This window comes from Amblyomma maculatum, chromosome 7 (assembly GCF_055883805.1).
Source record: "Amblyomma maculatum isolate TAMU_Amacu chromosome 7, ASM5588380v1, whole genome shotgun sequence".
Lineage (NCBI taxonomy): Eukaryota > Metazoa > Arthropoda > Arachnida > Ixodida > Ixodidae > Amblyomma > Amblyomma maculatum.
In genome coordinates this window covers 35,138,785-35,156,924 of record NC_139350.1, presented here as the reverse complement: position 1 = coordinate 35,156,924, position 18,140 = coordinate 35,138,785, and the positions used below count along the sequence as shown (strand labels likewise).

General features: G+C 47.0%; 1 protein-coding gene across 1 annotated transcript in view; it reads left to right on the top strand.

The window, feature by feature from the left end:
* LOC146182965 (hemicentin-1-like) overlaps positions 1-18,140 on the top strand; it is a 93,147-nt gene that overhangs the window by 32,870 nt on the left and 42,137 nt on the right. The window contains exon 7 of the mRNA XM_084608310.1: positions 9,007-9,361. Coding sequence (XP_084464436.1) covers positions 9,007-9,361 — 355 coding nt within the window. The remainder of the gene's footprint in view (positions 1-9,006; positions 9,362-18,140) is intronic.

Genomic DNA, 18,140 nt, shown 5'->3' with positions numbered 1-18,140 from the left:
ACGTATCCCTTTCGGCTAAAGACAAAATCTAATATTTGAAAAAAACTGGAAAAAATAGGCTCCGAGAGCAAGCAAAAAAAAAAAACCTGAATTTTTGGCATCGCTGCAGGGAAGTATTTTGGCGCCACAATACATTTTCTACGAGATGAATGCATACATGTTTCAATAGTGAGTATATGCAGCATATTAAATCAGGGTTACGATTCATATCCTTCACTTAAGCTTTCTAACTGAAGAAAACAGAGTTCTTGTGCTGGTGGTCTATTTGCAAATAGACCTCTTGAATCCCAAGCTCAATGTCTAAAATTTGGTACCCCCGTTTGCCCTATAGCGGGTCGCAGCTTTTTTTTTATTTATTTATGCAGTATTGGCTTTGCAGCTCCGCGTTATTTCTTCCTTTTTTTTCTCAATCGCGCTTCGTTGGGCCTCCTATCATGTTTTCCTTTAGCCTTAATTTTGTTCAACTTGGTGGCAGTTTTTCCAAAGGCTCACAGTTCTGAGCCCCCCTGTTTTTCCCCTTGTTTCCTTCCTAACTGGCGGCAGGTTTCCTCCCCCGTCCCGTAGCTTCCACTTGTTCAACGTTCCTGTTTTCGCCGCCTTATACATGCGCCGATCTTTTTTCATTCATTCATTCATTTTTTTTTTTTTTTTGTCTGCTTCCAGGTGCATCTCTTGCCTTTCGTGTCATAAGGGATGGTTTTAATTTTTCGAAGCATCTGTTTACCGTTAAAACGAAGCGCTGCAGTCGGTGCTGTTTGTAAGTGAACAAGCATGATTTTCTTTTCTGCCGGGCTGGCTGCGGAAAGGGATATACGCATTCGACATTCAGTTCAGTTCGAACGCAATTTCTGATGAGATGTATATTCAGGTTAAATATCTTAGTTGGTTGGAATTATTGTGGAGCCCACCGCTATGGCAGCTCTTTTTGTTTTTCTTGTTTGACTCCCTCCTTCCATCCCCTTATGGCGCGGTTAAGGTGACTGCCTTGAAGTGTGAAAGAAAGTGCGCCTTTCCTTTGCATAGCTAAGCTGTTTCTATGCGATGGACTCGCGCCGTTTGCATGGCGACCGCCGTTTGTTTACGATTCGTGGAACAAAGTGACCTCGGCGCAAGTGAAAAATAGATCTAACGCACGAAAATCAAAAGCGTGATTCTGGTAGGTGGCATGTACTGAATGGCCGTCGAGTGAGGTGACGCCACAATACCACGTGACATGGCTGAACCAGCAGGCTTCGCCATTGAGATGGCAGAGTGAGATCGGAATCCCAGAGCTCTTCGATGCATTGCCCCTAGACAACGCAAGTACGTTTGCTCAGCTTGTTTAAATGGGGACTAGCATTTATATCTGATGGTCTTTCCCATAATGTCCTCGTCTATGACTGCATGCTAATGAGTATGTGTGACATAATAAAGGCACAGAACAACGGCTTAGAGATTGAGGGAGTAGCATAAGAAGCGCGCACGAATGAAGAACTGCAAGGTTAGTCGGCAAGCGGGAGCCATTAGCGCTGTTGCGTCATGCTTTTAAAAAGCGGGGCTCATGAGCTTTCCCAAATTTTACTTATCTTCCTTAGAGTTCGTTTCATAGGTGCTTCTTTTGTACTTTCTCTAACTTGCAGTGTCAGTGATTCCGCGTTTCTTGTACTGTGCTTCTTACGCAAGGCAAGCAACCACCCGCACTTGAGGTGTTAAGGTGCGCAGCATTAAACGACCCGTTCTGCAGAAAAATCCGACGTTGTAGACGTTCGGAGCGAGACATCACGGGCATGACTCTGGTAGGTGGTGGCTGGCAAAGAGACATGGCCCTTTACTGATTGGCCGGTGAGTACGCGGCCATGTCATGTGGCCTTTGGAACATAGCATGCATATTAAGTACTTCTTCCTTTAGGGCACGGCACCAAGATGAGGCGAGGAGTACTGACAATATTTTGATCCACACAAGAATTGGAACTCTGATGAGGAGCGTGGTTCACGCAATAGGTCAGCCCGCATGTCTGATCTTCTGGCATTCAGCAGCATATTATGCAGGCACACTTTAGGCGAATGCCTTTTTCTACACCTGGCACAACAACTATGGACGTTTTTCCCTCCTAATGGTGGTACTGAGCGTGTGCTCGGTTATGTGAGCTTCGAAAGAACACATCTCCTACAAAATGAACCTTGATCTGCGAATCAAGCTCGCTTTAACGGTTCGAGAAAAAAAAAACAGACGCATGGTTGGCCAGTTGTAGGTCAGAATGTGCCACAATTAATCCATAAATAACGCTATCATTCCCGAATGCTGTACAAGCTCACGCACTTAATAATTTACTTGTTTGCATTGTAAGGGTGGCTCGACGACCGAGTATGGGGCCCAGACGTTTCTGCTGTTTATTTTCTTCTTGGACTGATTCAAGAAACAATTACTAATTTGTCGATACTAGAGATCTGAATTGATACTATTACTTCGGTTCTATGTTTGGTTACTTCTAGCTTACGTTTTGGTTCCTTTTAGAATCTGCCTAAAGGCAGCCCTTCTCTCATGCCTGAGTCGTTCGAGGGGAACGTACGGGACAGGAACCAAAGCAAATTCGGTACAGAGGCAACAAACCGCCCCTAGCAGGTAGAACAACCATGCACCTAGGTCTTAAAATCCCGTCTACTACCAAAACTTGACTGCTAGGCTATTGTTACGAAGTGTTCATTCAAGTAAGTTTTCCGTAAGAGACCTCAAACTATCAGAACATTCCTCCGTCACTTTGAAGAAAAATGCCAAGGATTAAGCACTCTGGACACGCTGCCTGATATCGCCAGGAGACCCTACCCACTACAACCTTGGCGTTCTTCCGAGGCTGTATGCGACTTCGCAATTTCGCAACAAAGACGCATGATTATGCATTACTGGGGTTCCTGGCAGTAAACAAAAAATGCAGACATCACGTGGAAGCGCTTAAATAAAAACCAAATAAAAGTGTCAGGTGCGGTTGTTTTGGTGAACATGTTTCCTCACTGTTCAATTTTACGGAATTTGGTGGATGTATAAAATATAATACAGAAGAAAATTCATGACAGAATCGTCTACGCCATCTCACAGTGTTCACAGCACTACAGTTCGGAAATGCAATACAAGTTTTAGTAGGAGACGTAATACATAGCTCGATAACAGGCGAAGGACGAAGACATTAGATTATGTCTGTTGAACGTACAGCCATGTTGGAATCAGCCTCGAACAGGGAGCGGATGGATGGGCTGAAGCAGCCGAGTGCGCCGATATACCGCGAGTAAATATGGCACATAACGATTGCACGAAATCTGTGCAGATAAAAATGAAAGTTCAATAGCAAGCAGCGTGGGATAACGAAGTAAATAAACTACACCCAATGAAGGCAGTTATTGACGAAAATAATCACATTCTCAAAAACTGTTAACCGAACAATTTTATGTCGCCTTCATATCGGACACAAAATTCAACACACAAAAATTTATTTTATCAAAACAGTATCAATTGATATAGGAAAAATATAATGGGGAGTTCACAGTAAATCACACTTTACTCTACCCCGCCGGGGTAGCGCAGTGGTTAGGGCGCTCGACTACTGTTCCCAAAGGCTTCGGCGGCCGGTTTTCGCTGGAGGCGAAAAGCTAGGCGCCTGTGTGCTGTGCGATGTCAGTGCACGTTAAATAACTCCAGGGGGTCGAAATTTACGGAGTCCTCCACTAGGGCGTCTCTCATAGCCTGAGTCGCTTTGGGAAGTGAAATCCCGCAAAACAAGCCAAACCAAACACTTTACTGTAATGTGCAAAGTTCGACAATCGAAGGGAAAAGATGTTTATAGAGTAGTGCGAAAAACAAGTTCCTTTTCACCCCTGCTTCCTTCAAGAAGATAATGCACTTGCCTAAATTTTCTCCGCGTTTAGCGTCTTCGGAGAAAGAATGTTCACAAACTACTTTCTTAAGAGGACTTGACTGCCCAGAAGGAAGGAAACAAGGGAAAAACATGAAAAGGAGGAAAGGCAAGGAGGTTAACCGGTAAAAGAAACCGGTTTGCTACCCTGCACTGGGGGAAGAGGGTAAGTGGATATAAAAGTGATGGGAAAGAGAGGGATGGGTGAAGTCAGTATAGTCGCATCACAGCCATGTCACGTCACATCAAGTCAGTCACCTCACTTCACATCACAGCAAAATCACAGCCTATCGATCAGGCCCGTGCTTTCAGTGAAGCGGAGCAGTGCCTGGGAGGCCTTCACCGACGACGATCGCCCCGGCCAGAGACCTAGAATTTTGATTTCTGTCAGCGGGTGTCCATCTAGACGATCCAGCGCACCGCAGGGGCAGTTTCCGCACTGAATGTGGGGTACTCACAAATATGTGGCCTATAGTCTCGTCAAACTCGCAGGCTGCACATGCAAGGCTATTTGCCATACCTATCACAAACGAATAAAAGCTTGTGAATGCTACACCAACCCACAGGCGGCACAACAAAGTTTCACCACGTCGGGTTAGGCCGGGTGGAAGCTGGAGCTTCAGGTCAGCGTCCAGGAATTTCAAACGGGAGTTCGCGAACTGGCCAGAATTCCACAAGGCGAGCGTGAGCTCCCGCACAAGTGCGCGAAGCCTGCAGCCCGCTGCGTCTGCCCTGCGAAAAGGGTATAAACACACAATCGCCGACTTGGTGGGCGGTTTACGCAACCTCGTCCGCACGAAGATAGCCCGCTATGCTGCTGTGTCCTGGAAGCTATTGACAGATGATGTCGTGTCCTTTATTGATGGCATAGTGATGAAGTTGTCGTATTTTCGTTACGAGTTTCTCATGGGCGCCGCGGCGAAGCGCCGCTTGTAAGGCTTGGAGGGCTGCTTTCGAATTTTGTGAAAATAGACGACTGCTGGGGGCTCTGCTGACTAATAGGCTTAATTGCTACACTAAGAGCGGTTAGCTCTGGTGCTGTCGAAGAAGTCAGGCGAATTGTTTGAGCTTTTATTTCTGTAGTCCTTTCGGGGATGACTATGGAGCTTGAAGAACTCACGGCATTCACTGAGCCGTCGGTGTAGACGGGCAAGCGGTTTCCATGGTGCTCATGGAAGTATTCGAGAGTGACTTGTTTTAGTTCTGTCGGTGATAGCTCGACCTTCTTCCTGATGCCGGGTATCGAAAGAAGCACGCTGGGTTGATGCAGGCTCCATAGTGGAGAGGACGGTCTAGAGGCGGGTGTAAACGTAGATGGCAGAATAGCCCGACGTGCATTAACGGTTTCTATAAACGGTGTACGCGGTCTGGTTATAGTAACAATGGCCAAATGATGAGAGGGAACACAGGAAATGGGTCGAAAATGTGTCCTCAGCGTGTCAACTGCTAGGTAGGTAACGATGGAGTGCTTCTGGGCAATTATTACTGTACTAGCCGTAGAGGCACATTTCGGCAATCCCTGGCACGTTCTCAGAGTTTGAGCTTGAACGCTCTGTAGAATTCTTAAGTTGGTTTTTCTGATATTTCCAAGTGCAGGTAAGCTGTATCGAAGGAAACTTATAAATAATGCATTGTACAGCTGGAGCATCGTCCGCACTGATGCCCCCCATGACTTTCCCCCAAGGAAGGCAAGTATGTGAGCAATCGCTGTCAGCCTCTTTTTCATGAATGAAATATGGGGGGTCTACGAAAGATTTCGGTCGATGATCACTCCTTGAAACGATTGGCTGCTTTCGCAGGGTATTGATTTATTATTAATGCGTATGGGGTAAGGTGACATATTCTTGCGTGTAAATGCAACTAGCGAACGCTTCTCGGTTGATATCTTGAGACCTCGTAGGTGGAGGTAGGACGCAACTATACTTGCTGCCCTTTGAAGCCTCGCTCGAACTTGTGGGCGCGTAACTCCTGAATCCCAGTTGCAGATGTCCGCATATATTGAAAGTTGCGCCGACTGTGTTATAAAGTCGACAATTCCAACAAGAGTAAGATTGAAAGGCGTTGGGTTTAGTACTCGACCCTTTGGGACTCCACGGGAAGTGAAATGAGAAGATGTTGAGCCATCCTCAGTATGACGTTGAAACACAGACATTATATCCGGATATATACGGCAGCGCTCCAGGTAGCACTCAATACGTGTAAAGAGCATTATTTCCAATACTTTACCGACGCAGCTAGCCAGTGCAATTGGACGGTATGATGTCAAGTCCAGAGGCGATTTGCCTGGTTTCAAAAGGGGAACTAAACGACTGTACTTCCACTCGTCTGGAACTGTACCCTCAATCCAGGACTTGTTGTAATTCTAAAAGAAAGTGCCTAGCTTCTTGTACACGATTTCCAAGCGCAGAGTATCTCACACCGTCGGGACCCGGCGATGATGACCGTCTACAAGAAGCCAGCGCAGCGTCAAGTTTCTCCACGGAGAACGGAAGGTCCATTTGTGCACCGCGAGAAGCGAGAACATCGTTGAAATGTAGCGTTGCCGTTGAGGTCGATTAACCTGCTACCTTAGCTCAGAAATCTTCAGCTACCTCGACCTTACCCCGTCTTTGGTAGAGTGCGAGGGATTTGAATGGGTAGAGCTGCTGAGGGGATGTTCGAAGACCACGAAACACATTCCAGATGAGACTGCCCAGAAACTTCTTATTAAGGCGAAAGCCTTTAATGGCTCATGACTCCCCAGCCTGTCCGTCCGTGCATGCGTCCGCGACAAGTGTCCCACTTCTTCGCGAGATTCCGCGGGGTTCCACTTGTCAATCATCCTGACGACGTCATCAGAAAGATAAAAATTCTGTCTCCACGGGGAATCGAACCTTCATCCCCCAAATCTCCAGCTTGGCGCTTCAACAACCGCGCCACACCCACGATCGTGGAACGCGCATCATAATTATCCTTGTCTACCGTGAGGATGATAGTAGCGGGATTCCGCAAGTGCCAGATATACTGCGTCTTTCCTTTCCTGTAGGCCAATGAAACAGCTTTCGTGAAACACGTCCTTCACCTCGCCTATACGATGACAACCTGGAGACAGCATGCAAATCGCAGTGATACGCAAGCGGGCTACAATAGTGTTTCTAATCTGGACAGTGTGGCTCCTACCCTGAAGATTTCGTGGAACCGTGCAACAAACTTTCATTGTGAGCGACATGTTTCCCTAAGACAAGCAACGCGTTGTAAATTACTATCAGGTAATTCGCTCTGTGTGGAAGATTTCAACAGGCAACAACATGAAACGGCATCGTTCTGTCACAGCACCGTCACGATAGTTCCGCATTTATCACGTAATAAAGAGAATTTGAATAAAATGACATTTCTGAAGCTTATTTTAAAGGGGTCATGTCATGGCCATCCAATATATTGCAGTCTTGTAGTATGGAAGATATTAATGGAGCTTATTATTTTATTTCCAAAATTCTAGCTCGCTAGACGCAATCTTTATTTCAAATCAAGGAAATGAAGTTGAGACAACGAAGCTCCTCCCACCGACAGCGACTGCCTTGTTCAGACGATTGGTCACAGACTGACTCCGCATCGTTTGCTGCTGTGCCGGCGCCGATAAGCTGCCGATACAGTACTGGGTTCGCGCTTGCTCAAAGACCAACATGACTCCCAATGCGTGTACTCGGCATTTTTCTCAAAGCAGAACACAGACTGTGGTGAAGCACAATTCAGTTCGTTCCCACACATCCACCTTCAGGGCGACCGCCGCCATTCTCCTTGGCAACACTGCCCCTACCGCCTTAAACACCGCGACGCAGGATGTGCCCTTCTAGCCTTCCGCAAGCCGTCCGCGCCAGCGATACGGCAGATACCTTGAGTCTGTGTCAGAAAATCATGCTAAAATTTATTGTTTGGTAATAATTTTATGTTCCAGAAAAGAGAATTTAAAAATAATGTTTTCGGGAAATGTGGAGCCATACCATGGCAATTTTTCTTACAGCCTTTTGCTTATACGGTGCCCGTGTTCTTGTACGCTATCTCTGCTGCTAAGGCGTCGCTCAAAATAATAATTTCCTTCACTACAAAGCAATGGTGTTCTCATCCTCAGATTTCATAATGCGGCTGGGGCCAGACTTGAGCCTGGCAACGAGCAGCGTAAACGATCGGAGTATTAGGTGCCTTGCAGCGCGCCGCACCTTATACACTACGCTACTGCGCTGTCGGGTGGTACTCGAAAATTGTACAAAAGCGCCGTCGGACGGCACTGTATGCGCATTTCGTGTGTTGCTTTTGAGAGGTGTTTTAGTGTATAGTGTGTATGTCATTCGAGCGGCCAGCTCATGCCGCTTTCGTACTCTGACGCCGACGTGCTCCTGAATCCCGCCCACAGGCGCCGCGCTATTGGCTATGTTAAAAGCGCTAACAGAGTTTTACGGTAACCGCGGTTAGCGGCATTAGTGCTGTTTGGTCCGCCACATCGGCTTCGCGTAACTACGGTTGACGCTGCTCGTGCACAGAACATGCAGCAAATGACGCGGCGTCACTTAATCTCGTCACCGGCTACGCCGGTGGCCAGATTAACAAGCAGTTCACGAAGAAACGAAAATACTCATTTTAAAAATATATGCGGCTTAGATGGGGCTGAATAATTGAGGTGTAGTTGCTCGGTACATCAGGAATACGATGCAATAAGCTATTTATATTCCAAAATTGGTGTCGTGACTCCTTTAAGAAAAACCACCGTGGCTTCCGATTTGAAAAAAGTGTTATGTGGCCTCATGTACCCGTTCGAGCAACGAGACTGGTCGTCCAAGCATCCTGCCTTTGTCACCATCACAAATCAAGCATGCAAGATTCGCAGTCCTTGCCTTAGGCTTCGAATACTGACTTCGTAACGCAGTGTTTACGGCAGATCAGCGGGAAGAATTATTCAACGCGAACAAAGCAGCATCAGTGAATACATTTTGGCGTAATTTTCTTTATTCATCGCTGCATTCGCATTGTTTAAAAATACTTGAAGAGACTTTCTAGAATTGCCTCACATTTATTTTGATCAGTATACAGCAGGTATGGGCAGATGTTACCAAACGAGTATACTTTATAACGCTCTATGCTTCCACAGGTCGACGATGCTGGCGAGTACCACTGCCTGGCGAGCAACAAGTTCGGCATGGCACACGTCAATGTGACCGTCGCTGTCCTCACGCCGCCCTCCTTTGACGCGTCACTGAAGGACATCGCTGTCAGACAGAACCAATCAGTGACCCTGGACTGCGACGCGCGCGGTCAGCCGGCGCCCACATACGTCTGGCGTCGAGTGGTGGAGGGGCACGATGCCGTGCAAATTAGAAGGCGCTGGCGCGCCAATGGAACGCTGATCATCACCAGCGCTCAGATCTCGGACGAAGGCGTGTACCGCTGTGAAGCCAGCAATGGGGTTGGCACAGCCAGCATTGAAGTCAGCCTTATTGTAAAAGGTGAGCAAGTCGCTGCAGCGCCCTTGTCGTCGCTCCGAACCGCGCAATGCGTTCCGCTCTCCTGCTCCTCGAAGCCCTCCCTCTACTATACAGCCGGACAGGAAACTAAACTGGGAATACAACCCGGGCCATTCGAGTGGTTTCGTGGATATTAGCGAAAATGACATCTCTCGAAGGTCGCCAGTGTGGCAGCCTCGCGAAAATGTTTTGTAGTTGTCTTTTTTCCGTGCTAGACGAGCAGGATAATTCAGAAGCACAAGCACTCGATGGCGATAAATGTTCATGGCGTCCGTGGAAGACTATTCATTTCTTTCATTATTGGCTTAAAGAGGATCTGTATCGCGACAGGTAGCAAGCCTGACTGCTTTGCGAAACTGAGTTGTCAGAAGTGTCTTGATATGCATTTTTAGCCCACTCACACCATAAATATCAGCTTTGTAGCAAAGCAGGCCTTCGTTAAGGCATATGTACGCACCGCTATTGCAGCTTAGTTTTTGCATTCCGCCCATGTCCTATTGCGTCTTGGCTGTGAGTCCAGCTCACGCACGGGTGAAAAGCAGAACGCCATCGATGACTTTGACAAGTCGACTTGACTGCTAAGCAAACTCTAAAAATTACAAGATCATGATCAAAGAAGAACCCCACCTCTGGCTAATTATTTATTCTCGCCAAAGTATGATTTTAAAGAGAGGGCCACGCTTATGCTTTTAGATAGCTCTCCATCTAAGAGACCATTTTTTGCGTGCCGCTGACTGAACACACAAAGCTGGACGTGTTAATGTTGACCTGACGCCTGAACATGCGAGTGACGCCGGCGCGGTTCACCTGTCTCTTGTATCTGAATGTTCCGGCCTCGTGGACAGACATTTGCGGGTCCTGGAGCCGCTGCGCCGCCTTCCCGTCATTTACAGTTCGCTCATCATCATCACTGAACCGTCTACTCATTCGCTCCGCTCCACAGGCATCTTTACAACATCGTCCCTGGCGCTCGGCTTCATGAAGACAGGTTCTGTTTTCCGAGTGCTTCTGCGGCAAGCGAGTGTTCTCTGCTGGCTTTCGAGCGGCTGAATGGCGGCTTCATCACTAATCAAGGCGCTACATGCTCGTGTGACGCGCATGTAAAAATGCGAGCGCTGAACGTCGCTCCTTCTACAGGAAGTGCAGCAAAAACACTCACACTATTTTCGCTCCACATTTCGACACTTTCTTTGTCTCCGGAAAAGACAGACGGTCCTTGAGATTTCGGTCGGGGCATTTTAACCTGGCAGCGGCCATTTTGACGTTATTTGCCGTCAAGAGATTCTGAAAAACCTCATGAGCTAACCAAACTCACAATCTGAGACAGAAAAAAAAAAGTTTAGGTGAGTCTCAAGCTTCGCCTTATAGGAGTGCACGCGAAGCGCATTTAACACGTGCCACCTTTTAAATCCGTGAATCTATTTATACTTTCTACTTATGTTGGTTTTTGGGTAAACAAATGCGCATCATCTATTACACTTTTTTTAAGGAATAACAGCGCGGAGACGAAGGACGAGGAAGAAGACAACACCTGCGCTGACTATCAACTGCAGTTTATTAGAAAGAAACACGCAAAATATACTCTTTTCACAACCAATAACGCATGTGCGACACCAATCGCCACGCTGTTATTCCTTAAAAATATGTACCAACTAGCTCAACTTTCCGTGCTATTACACTTTTCTGTGGAAACCTACACTTATCAAAGGTATGTACAGATGCGGGCAGAAGTAATCAGCGTTCAGCACAAGAAAAAGCGGCGGGTCAGCGCCGCCTAGCCGAGCCGACGGAAAGCATAAAATCGCGACGCGCATGCGCACGCCGTCATGCGGAGCGACCCCCTCATTGTCCCGCGCGCCTTGCATTTGTGCGGTGTCAGTGTGGAGCTAATTAGAGTAATGATTGGATGCTCGCGCCATTTGTAGCGAGTGGGCATTTCGAAATGCGGGTTCCGCTTCTGCATAAGGCAGACCTTGCGCTATGATGGCACTACCATTAAGTGCCTTCTTTAAAGGCAACTGTAGACGCGTTTCTGCCCGAGGCAACCCGCAAGTATTCAAATTTTGTTGCCCCTAGGGCTCTTTTGCGCTCCGCTAGCAACCTAACGCGCTCGAAGCATTCAAACTGTCACTGCAGTTTATATTTCGTATCGGTACATTTTACCTCCTCCTTGCTCGTACAAGCAACCAACACAACTTTCCTTGCCACAAGATGACTCGAACTTCTACAGTTAGGTCGTAGTTCTGTTGCGTAGGAAACACTTTGCGCCAAAGTGTTGTGCGTCTCGTGGCTCGGGGACTCGTACCCGACGTAAGCTCATTCGTTGCACACGAGGACTCTTACTTCCAGGAGTGTACCGTCATTCTGTTGCGTTTTCAATGTTTTCTGCGTAGTTTCGTGCACCTCACGGCTCAGTGGCTTAGAAAAGTTTGGGCGCGGGCCATGAAAATTTTGGGAATGAGCTAATTAGTTTTGAGCGTGGGTCGACTCGACAGTCGATTCAGGAGCAGGCAATAGGAGGAGTGCAGTCCATTTTGGGAGTGGGCCGAATAGCTTTGGACGTGAGTCGATTAAATTCTCGATTTTGGCAAAGCTAATTTTGGGGGTGGGGGAAGTTCATTTTGGAAGTGGGTAATAGCAATGGGTATAACAGCTAGCCTAATATTAGGAATGGGCAAATTAGTTTCTCCCGAACGCAAGTAAGATCGTGAATGGCAGTTTTTAGTACCCCTGAAAGAACGTTAAAGGTCGACCCTTCAGCACATCCCTTTTTTTCAGGGTTTGCAAGCTAGAGAAGTATTTGTTCACACTAAAAGAAGCTAAAAAGCACCAAGAGTGGCGATTTTCTCTGATTTTAAGCTAAAGGATTAGAGAAGGTTTCAATACTGATGCAGTGTGCAGCACGAGAGACAGATTGCTGCTCCATCCTAGCTTTGTGTTTTGTATAGTCCCGCGTATACAAACCACAACCACGGAGCAAATTGCACATATGCTGGAATATTAATAAAAGAATTTCAGGAATTATTTTTAAAAAACTCTTCATAAGACCTTCTGTGTAAGATTTGAACACACCGACCCTTTCTGGGACTCGAATCTACCACTTTTTCCAATACTTGAACCCTAGACGCTTCAAGGCGTTCAAACCTCGGTCATATTTACAGGGACTTGAATATTTGGGGGCAGGGATTTAAAAAATTCCTATGCAAAATCTACTAACCCATTCAAGCTGAAATAACGTTCACAAAGTAGCAAAATATAGTCTACGTTATCTGATAAGTGATTCAACATCGGTACTTGCCTAGATTTCTCGAAATCGAGAAAAAACTGCTCTCGGCGGCGTGCACACTTTTCGCAGAAGAGAGTCGAAAAGCTATTTTAACACGGTGCGTCATCTGTCGGGCAGCGAGACAAGCTTCATCCCGGCCATTGGCGCGCTTGCCTCGCTGCCCGACAGATGACGCACCATGTTAAAATAGCTTTTCGACTCTCGTCTGCGAAAATTGCGCACGCCGCCGAGAGCAGTTTTTTCTCGATTTCAAAAAATCTAGGCAAGTACCGATGTTGAATCACTTATCAGATAACGTAGACGATATTTTGCTACTTTGTGAACGTTATTTCAGCTCGAATGGTGTAGTAGATTTTGCATAGGAATGTTTTAAATGCCAGCCCCCAAATATTCAAAACCCTGTAGAATTAGGCCCAATACACTTTGGCAGTAGAACCCTCTATCTTCTCTTTCTCTAAAATCATTCACACTGTTACGTTAATCCACGCACAGCGGCTGCAGCGGACCTACCTCCTAGCTAACCGACGCACGGCCGCTCTAGCCACGGAGCAAGAGACATTTAGGAGTGGAAACTACGCTGTTTGCGGCGACCAGAAAAGGCCAAAAGCCCGCGGCGCGCCACTATCATGCAGGCGGCGCCTGTCGGCGTGAAAAAACATAGCCGCCGTTTTGGTTGCCAAGGCAACCAGTCCAGGTTTCTTTTTTGTCGCTGCGGCTTCTACGACGCGCCGCATGCCACCGCCACTGCATACGGCCGCGTCATGCTCCGTGCCGTCGGCGCTACAATTGTGACCTTATCTGGTCGCCCGCGCTCGCTCGCGCTGACGGGAGTTTCACCTCCTAAATGGTTTCTTACTCCGTGGCTCTAGCTCCGGTGCCTCCTTCGTGCTTGCGGGCTGCGCAGGCCGCTTCGGCGAAAACAGCAGAGGTCCTCCCTACCTCAAAGCGTAGGCCACCACGTGGCACGGGTGAACGAAACCCGAACCATATGGTCCCATGGAAGACGACTTTTCCTCGGACTGTGTGCGCGACCGAAAGCACCAGAAGCAATCGACAAGCTCGCTGGCTTTCTCCCTCTCACTTCCCCTGTCTTGTAAAAGTTGCAATAAATCATAGTCTTTACCAGCAGCCGAGTTTAGAAGTTCTTCGCTCACGGCGCTCCCACTTCCCGAACATATCAGACGCTGTTACGTCACACAACGTCCGGCACCGCTTCATGAGCGGATAACTTCTATGACATCATTATCAGCCTGACTATACCCACTGCAGGGCGAAGGCCTCTCCCAAATTTCTCCACTTCTCTGACATGATTATGGACAAACTTTCCTCTCGTGTGCCGTATAATGCTTTCGCCCACCGATTTCTTTTTCTCTCAATTTTGTTTTTTTTTTTTTCGATATGGATGCATAGCATCTCGAACATCCAGCAAATATGCTTTGTTATTGCAGATAAAGTGTAAACGGCGTTCTACGCTGCATCCAATGCCTGCTTCGTTTGCACTACAGCACAAAGTGTGTTCACTTAACGCGGGAAAGTGCGCTGAATATTCCTTCTTTGCTGCTTTCATTGTCCCAGACCCAGTAAATCTTTACTTCGTAAAATATTTCGTGCATGGTTCTTACGCTGCTCAATAGTTTTATTAAGGTTATTGCAACACCTCTGGACTTTAATTTTATCACATCATTTCCGACCACCTCACACTTCGAGAGCATAGTTGCGCCCATCTTCTCTCACCGCGCGATTCAGGACGCCATCGACAGCGACACATGCTTTTACTGTCGCCATCCTCACGTAGCTCATCTATTTCTGTTTGTAGCGTAAATTGGTTTATATGAAAAGAAAGGGGTCGTATCTGTGATTCTTCTAGATAGACACCTAAACCCCCCCGTAAGGGATAGGAGGAAGCCGGAAATGAAAGAAGAAAGCGAATAAGAGGTGTCGTAGTGGATAGCTACGGAAAAACATCAACCACCTGGTGACATCGTGCACTGACATCGCACAGCCCACGGGCGCATTTGAGTTTCGCCTCTATCGAAACGCGGCTGACGCGGTCCTAACTGAAACCGAGTGCTCCTGTTCAGCAGCCGATCGTCTAAACCACTGAACCATCGCCGCAGGTATTTCCTTTTTGTGGCCTTTTGAACTCGACGGACTATTCAGATTCGATTCAAAAGGGATGATGTAGCCGGTGTTCCGGCTAACAGCAATGAAAATTTTGAGATCTCAGTGTGGCCTAGTGACACCAGCTGATTGCTGTTCAGTGTCACGCGGCCCGGCTTTAAGTAATATTTTCGTACCCAAAATTGACAACTGGATAAATACCAATGAACAAACTTTGTAGTTAGGGGCTTCGTGCGCAAAGTGTCAATATAGCAATTAAACATTGGTTTGTAAAACATCTAACAGAAACGTTTCCACTACACTACCATTTACGCACATTTGTTTTGATCCTGGCCTACCTTGTGTTTATTTTTCCTTTGTGTGTCTTTCTGTGCGCAACTCGTTCATACATTAGTATGCACCAGCTAGTCCAAAAGTCCTTCCGAACTACTTAAAAGACAAATCGCGCAATAAGAAACATTAGGTAAACGCTCAAATTCGCCTTAAGAGTGCACGCGAAGCACACTTCACACCGCATTTCCATTCTGCAAACAGCTGTACATTTTATGTTGGTTTTTGAGCAAGGAAGGCCCAGTATTTCGATCTTCCCAGTGGTCACCTACACTTTTCAAAGGCGCATACGTGATTAACATGGTAACCATTTGAGCCAAATTAGTGCCAATCTACATCTTGGACCGACGAAAAACACGGGAATACAAGAAAAAGGAGAACCCGGGACAGTGCTGGACTAACAATTGCGGTTTAAAAAAAAAAATAAATCGAATGTCTGATGCGTGTCAGACGCGCAAATAAGACATACGCGGCGAATCATTACAGTACTGCAAGCATAGTGGCATTCATCGTCACACAAAACATAACTTGCGTTCCTTACAACTACTCGCGCAAAAGTAAGATCTTAATTTTTGAGAAGTCACGGATTACTGATGCACTTCTCACTGCCTTGCATCCTAATGGGACAGGCCTCCACAAGCTCCCTTTCCTGCCTGCTCTTTCCTTCTCAGATTACTGAAATTCTGCCAAAACAAGGAACATAGTTTTCACACATTCTGCAGTAACGAGGGAGCTTTTTTTTTGTCTAACATATTTGTCAGAGGATTTTGTGTTACCGAGCTGGGCCATTAACGCATCTTCCTGTTTCGCCCGTATACACCCTAATATATGTCGTCACTTTGAACCTCTATTGAAGGCTATAGCCTCAAACGTGACAAGAGCCCCGCCGTGGTGGTGCAGTGGCTACTGCGTTCGACTACTGTACCCAAGGATGCGGGATCGAATCCTGGCCTCGGCGGCCGCTTTTCGGTCGAGGCGAAAAGCAAGGCGTCCGTGTGCTGTGCGATGTCAGTGCACATGAAAGAACCCCAGGTGACCGAAATTTCCGGAGCCCTCCACTACGGCGTCTTTCATAGCATGAGTTGCTTTGGGATGTTAAACCTCCCCCCCCCCTAAAAAAAACCAACCAACCATTAAACTTGACTAGAAGATGTAGGCTAAATGGGAAGGAAAATGGCACAGCGCCGCTATTAACGCTGCACTTCGTATGGCTTCGCCATAGGTTTGGTACTAAATGGCGTTCGTACTCTCTCCGGCACCATTTTTCTCAATCTCGCTTATGGCGATGGCGACTGCTTTTCGGGCGAACGAGCTGTATATGCCTCGCGTAAGATTTAAACGCTTTTGAACCGATTAGAGCGTGCGAGAGATTTGCGCACATGTGGACGTTGATGAAGATCGACGACGTGCAATGCATCGCTCGATAATGTGCTGTGGTTTACCATTCTGGGTAATCGGCAATGCCGATACCTACGAGGTTCCGTACTCGCTCTTGATGAGACATTTCTGGGCTATAACGCCTTCGGCACGAAAACATTACATTAACATGATGAAATCCAACTATGAACTTTGCCTGAAGCTTCTCGTAACGTTGTCAAGGATTCGGCAGAAGCCTTTCTTGTTAAGAGGAAGCATTGGGGTTGAAGAAAACATTCATTAGGCAAATAATGACGAATACTTTAAGGCAAGACGTCTCGGGGCCCCAACCGCTTTCTTGATCACAGTGAAAGAGGGGACGGAATGAAGCTTCTGGTGAGTGCAGGGGAAAATCTGTCAGAGTGGAGCAGGTTCGAATCCGAAAATTGGGAAGCGACTGCGGCACACCGTAGCTATCGCCATAGCCTACTACTCCACGTGTTATTCTGCCAGTCTCCTTTACTCGGTGGATTTCTTGTTGTTTCCATCAACTTTCATCCGTGCGCAATAAATCCAAAGCACACCGTTATGGAATTCTCACTTAAATTCCGTTAAAGGTGAGACACTGTTTGATTGACTTGACCCACCTACAAAATTAACCCGGCATAATTCGAAAATTGAGTTGGTTTACCTTGAACAACGATTGGCACACCGCCAAACTAGACTCCCCCCACACCTATATTAGGTCTGAAACTCCTTGAATTTGGATAGACAGTAGAGATTTGGACGCTTTCGTAAAATACCAAGTTGTTTGTGGGAGCCAAAACGTGTTTTTCTCTGCACTCCCAGAGGTATCACACAGGATTCGTGGTTGGTTTTGACCGTGTTAAGTAGTAGACTAAAGGATATACCACTGATTCTATATCTAAAATCTAACTAAAGCGGTTTGAATATCGGCCTCTGTGATTAAATATTGTAATTTAATATAATGATTGACAACTATTCAGTCATTTCAACGTATCATTTGAACGCGGAATCTGCCGAATAGTGTGAATGGCGCAGCGTCAAGGTACAGGGTAAACAAATATTTTACAAGCCACTGCCGCACCGGAATAACCGTTTAGTGCGCTCTATCGTGCTTCAGAAAATAACAAAGTGAGTGCACTGGAACAAGATACAGAGCAAGAACCCTTAACCTGGCCGGACTTTTCAAATACCCTGACGCGCACGTTAGCAGCAGAGAGTCATGACGGCGGCGGTCACAGGGCATGCATCGACTCTCTTTTTTGCTGGAGAAAAGGCACTCGCACCGGCAGCATCGGCGGTGCTGCCACAGAGGCGTAACCATAAGGGGCTGTTCGCACCGCTCAGGAAATAGTCTCCGCTTTTCTCTGCACTGAGTAACACAGCGGCGATCAGTGTTCTCACGAAGCGCTCCGGTTCAAACGTGACCTCACTGGAAGCGTTGTTGCTAGAAAGAACGTTTTGTTGGGCTAGTTGGTGACAGTTATCGTAAATTCAAAGCACGAAAACACAAACGGACACAAGAAAGGTCCCGTTACCTTTCTTGTGTCCGTGTGTGTTTTCGCGCCTTGAACTTACTATAAGCGTTGTGCTAGTTGGCCTAGGCCGACAACTGACCCGATCAGGGCGTGGTTTCCTTAGTAA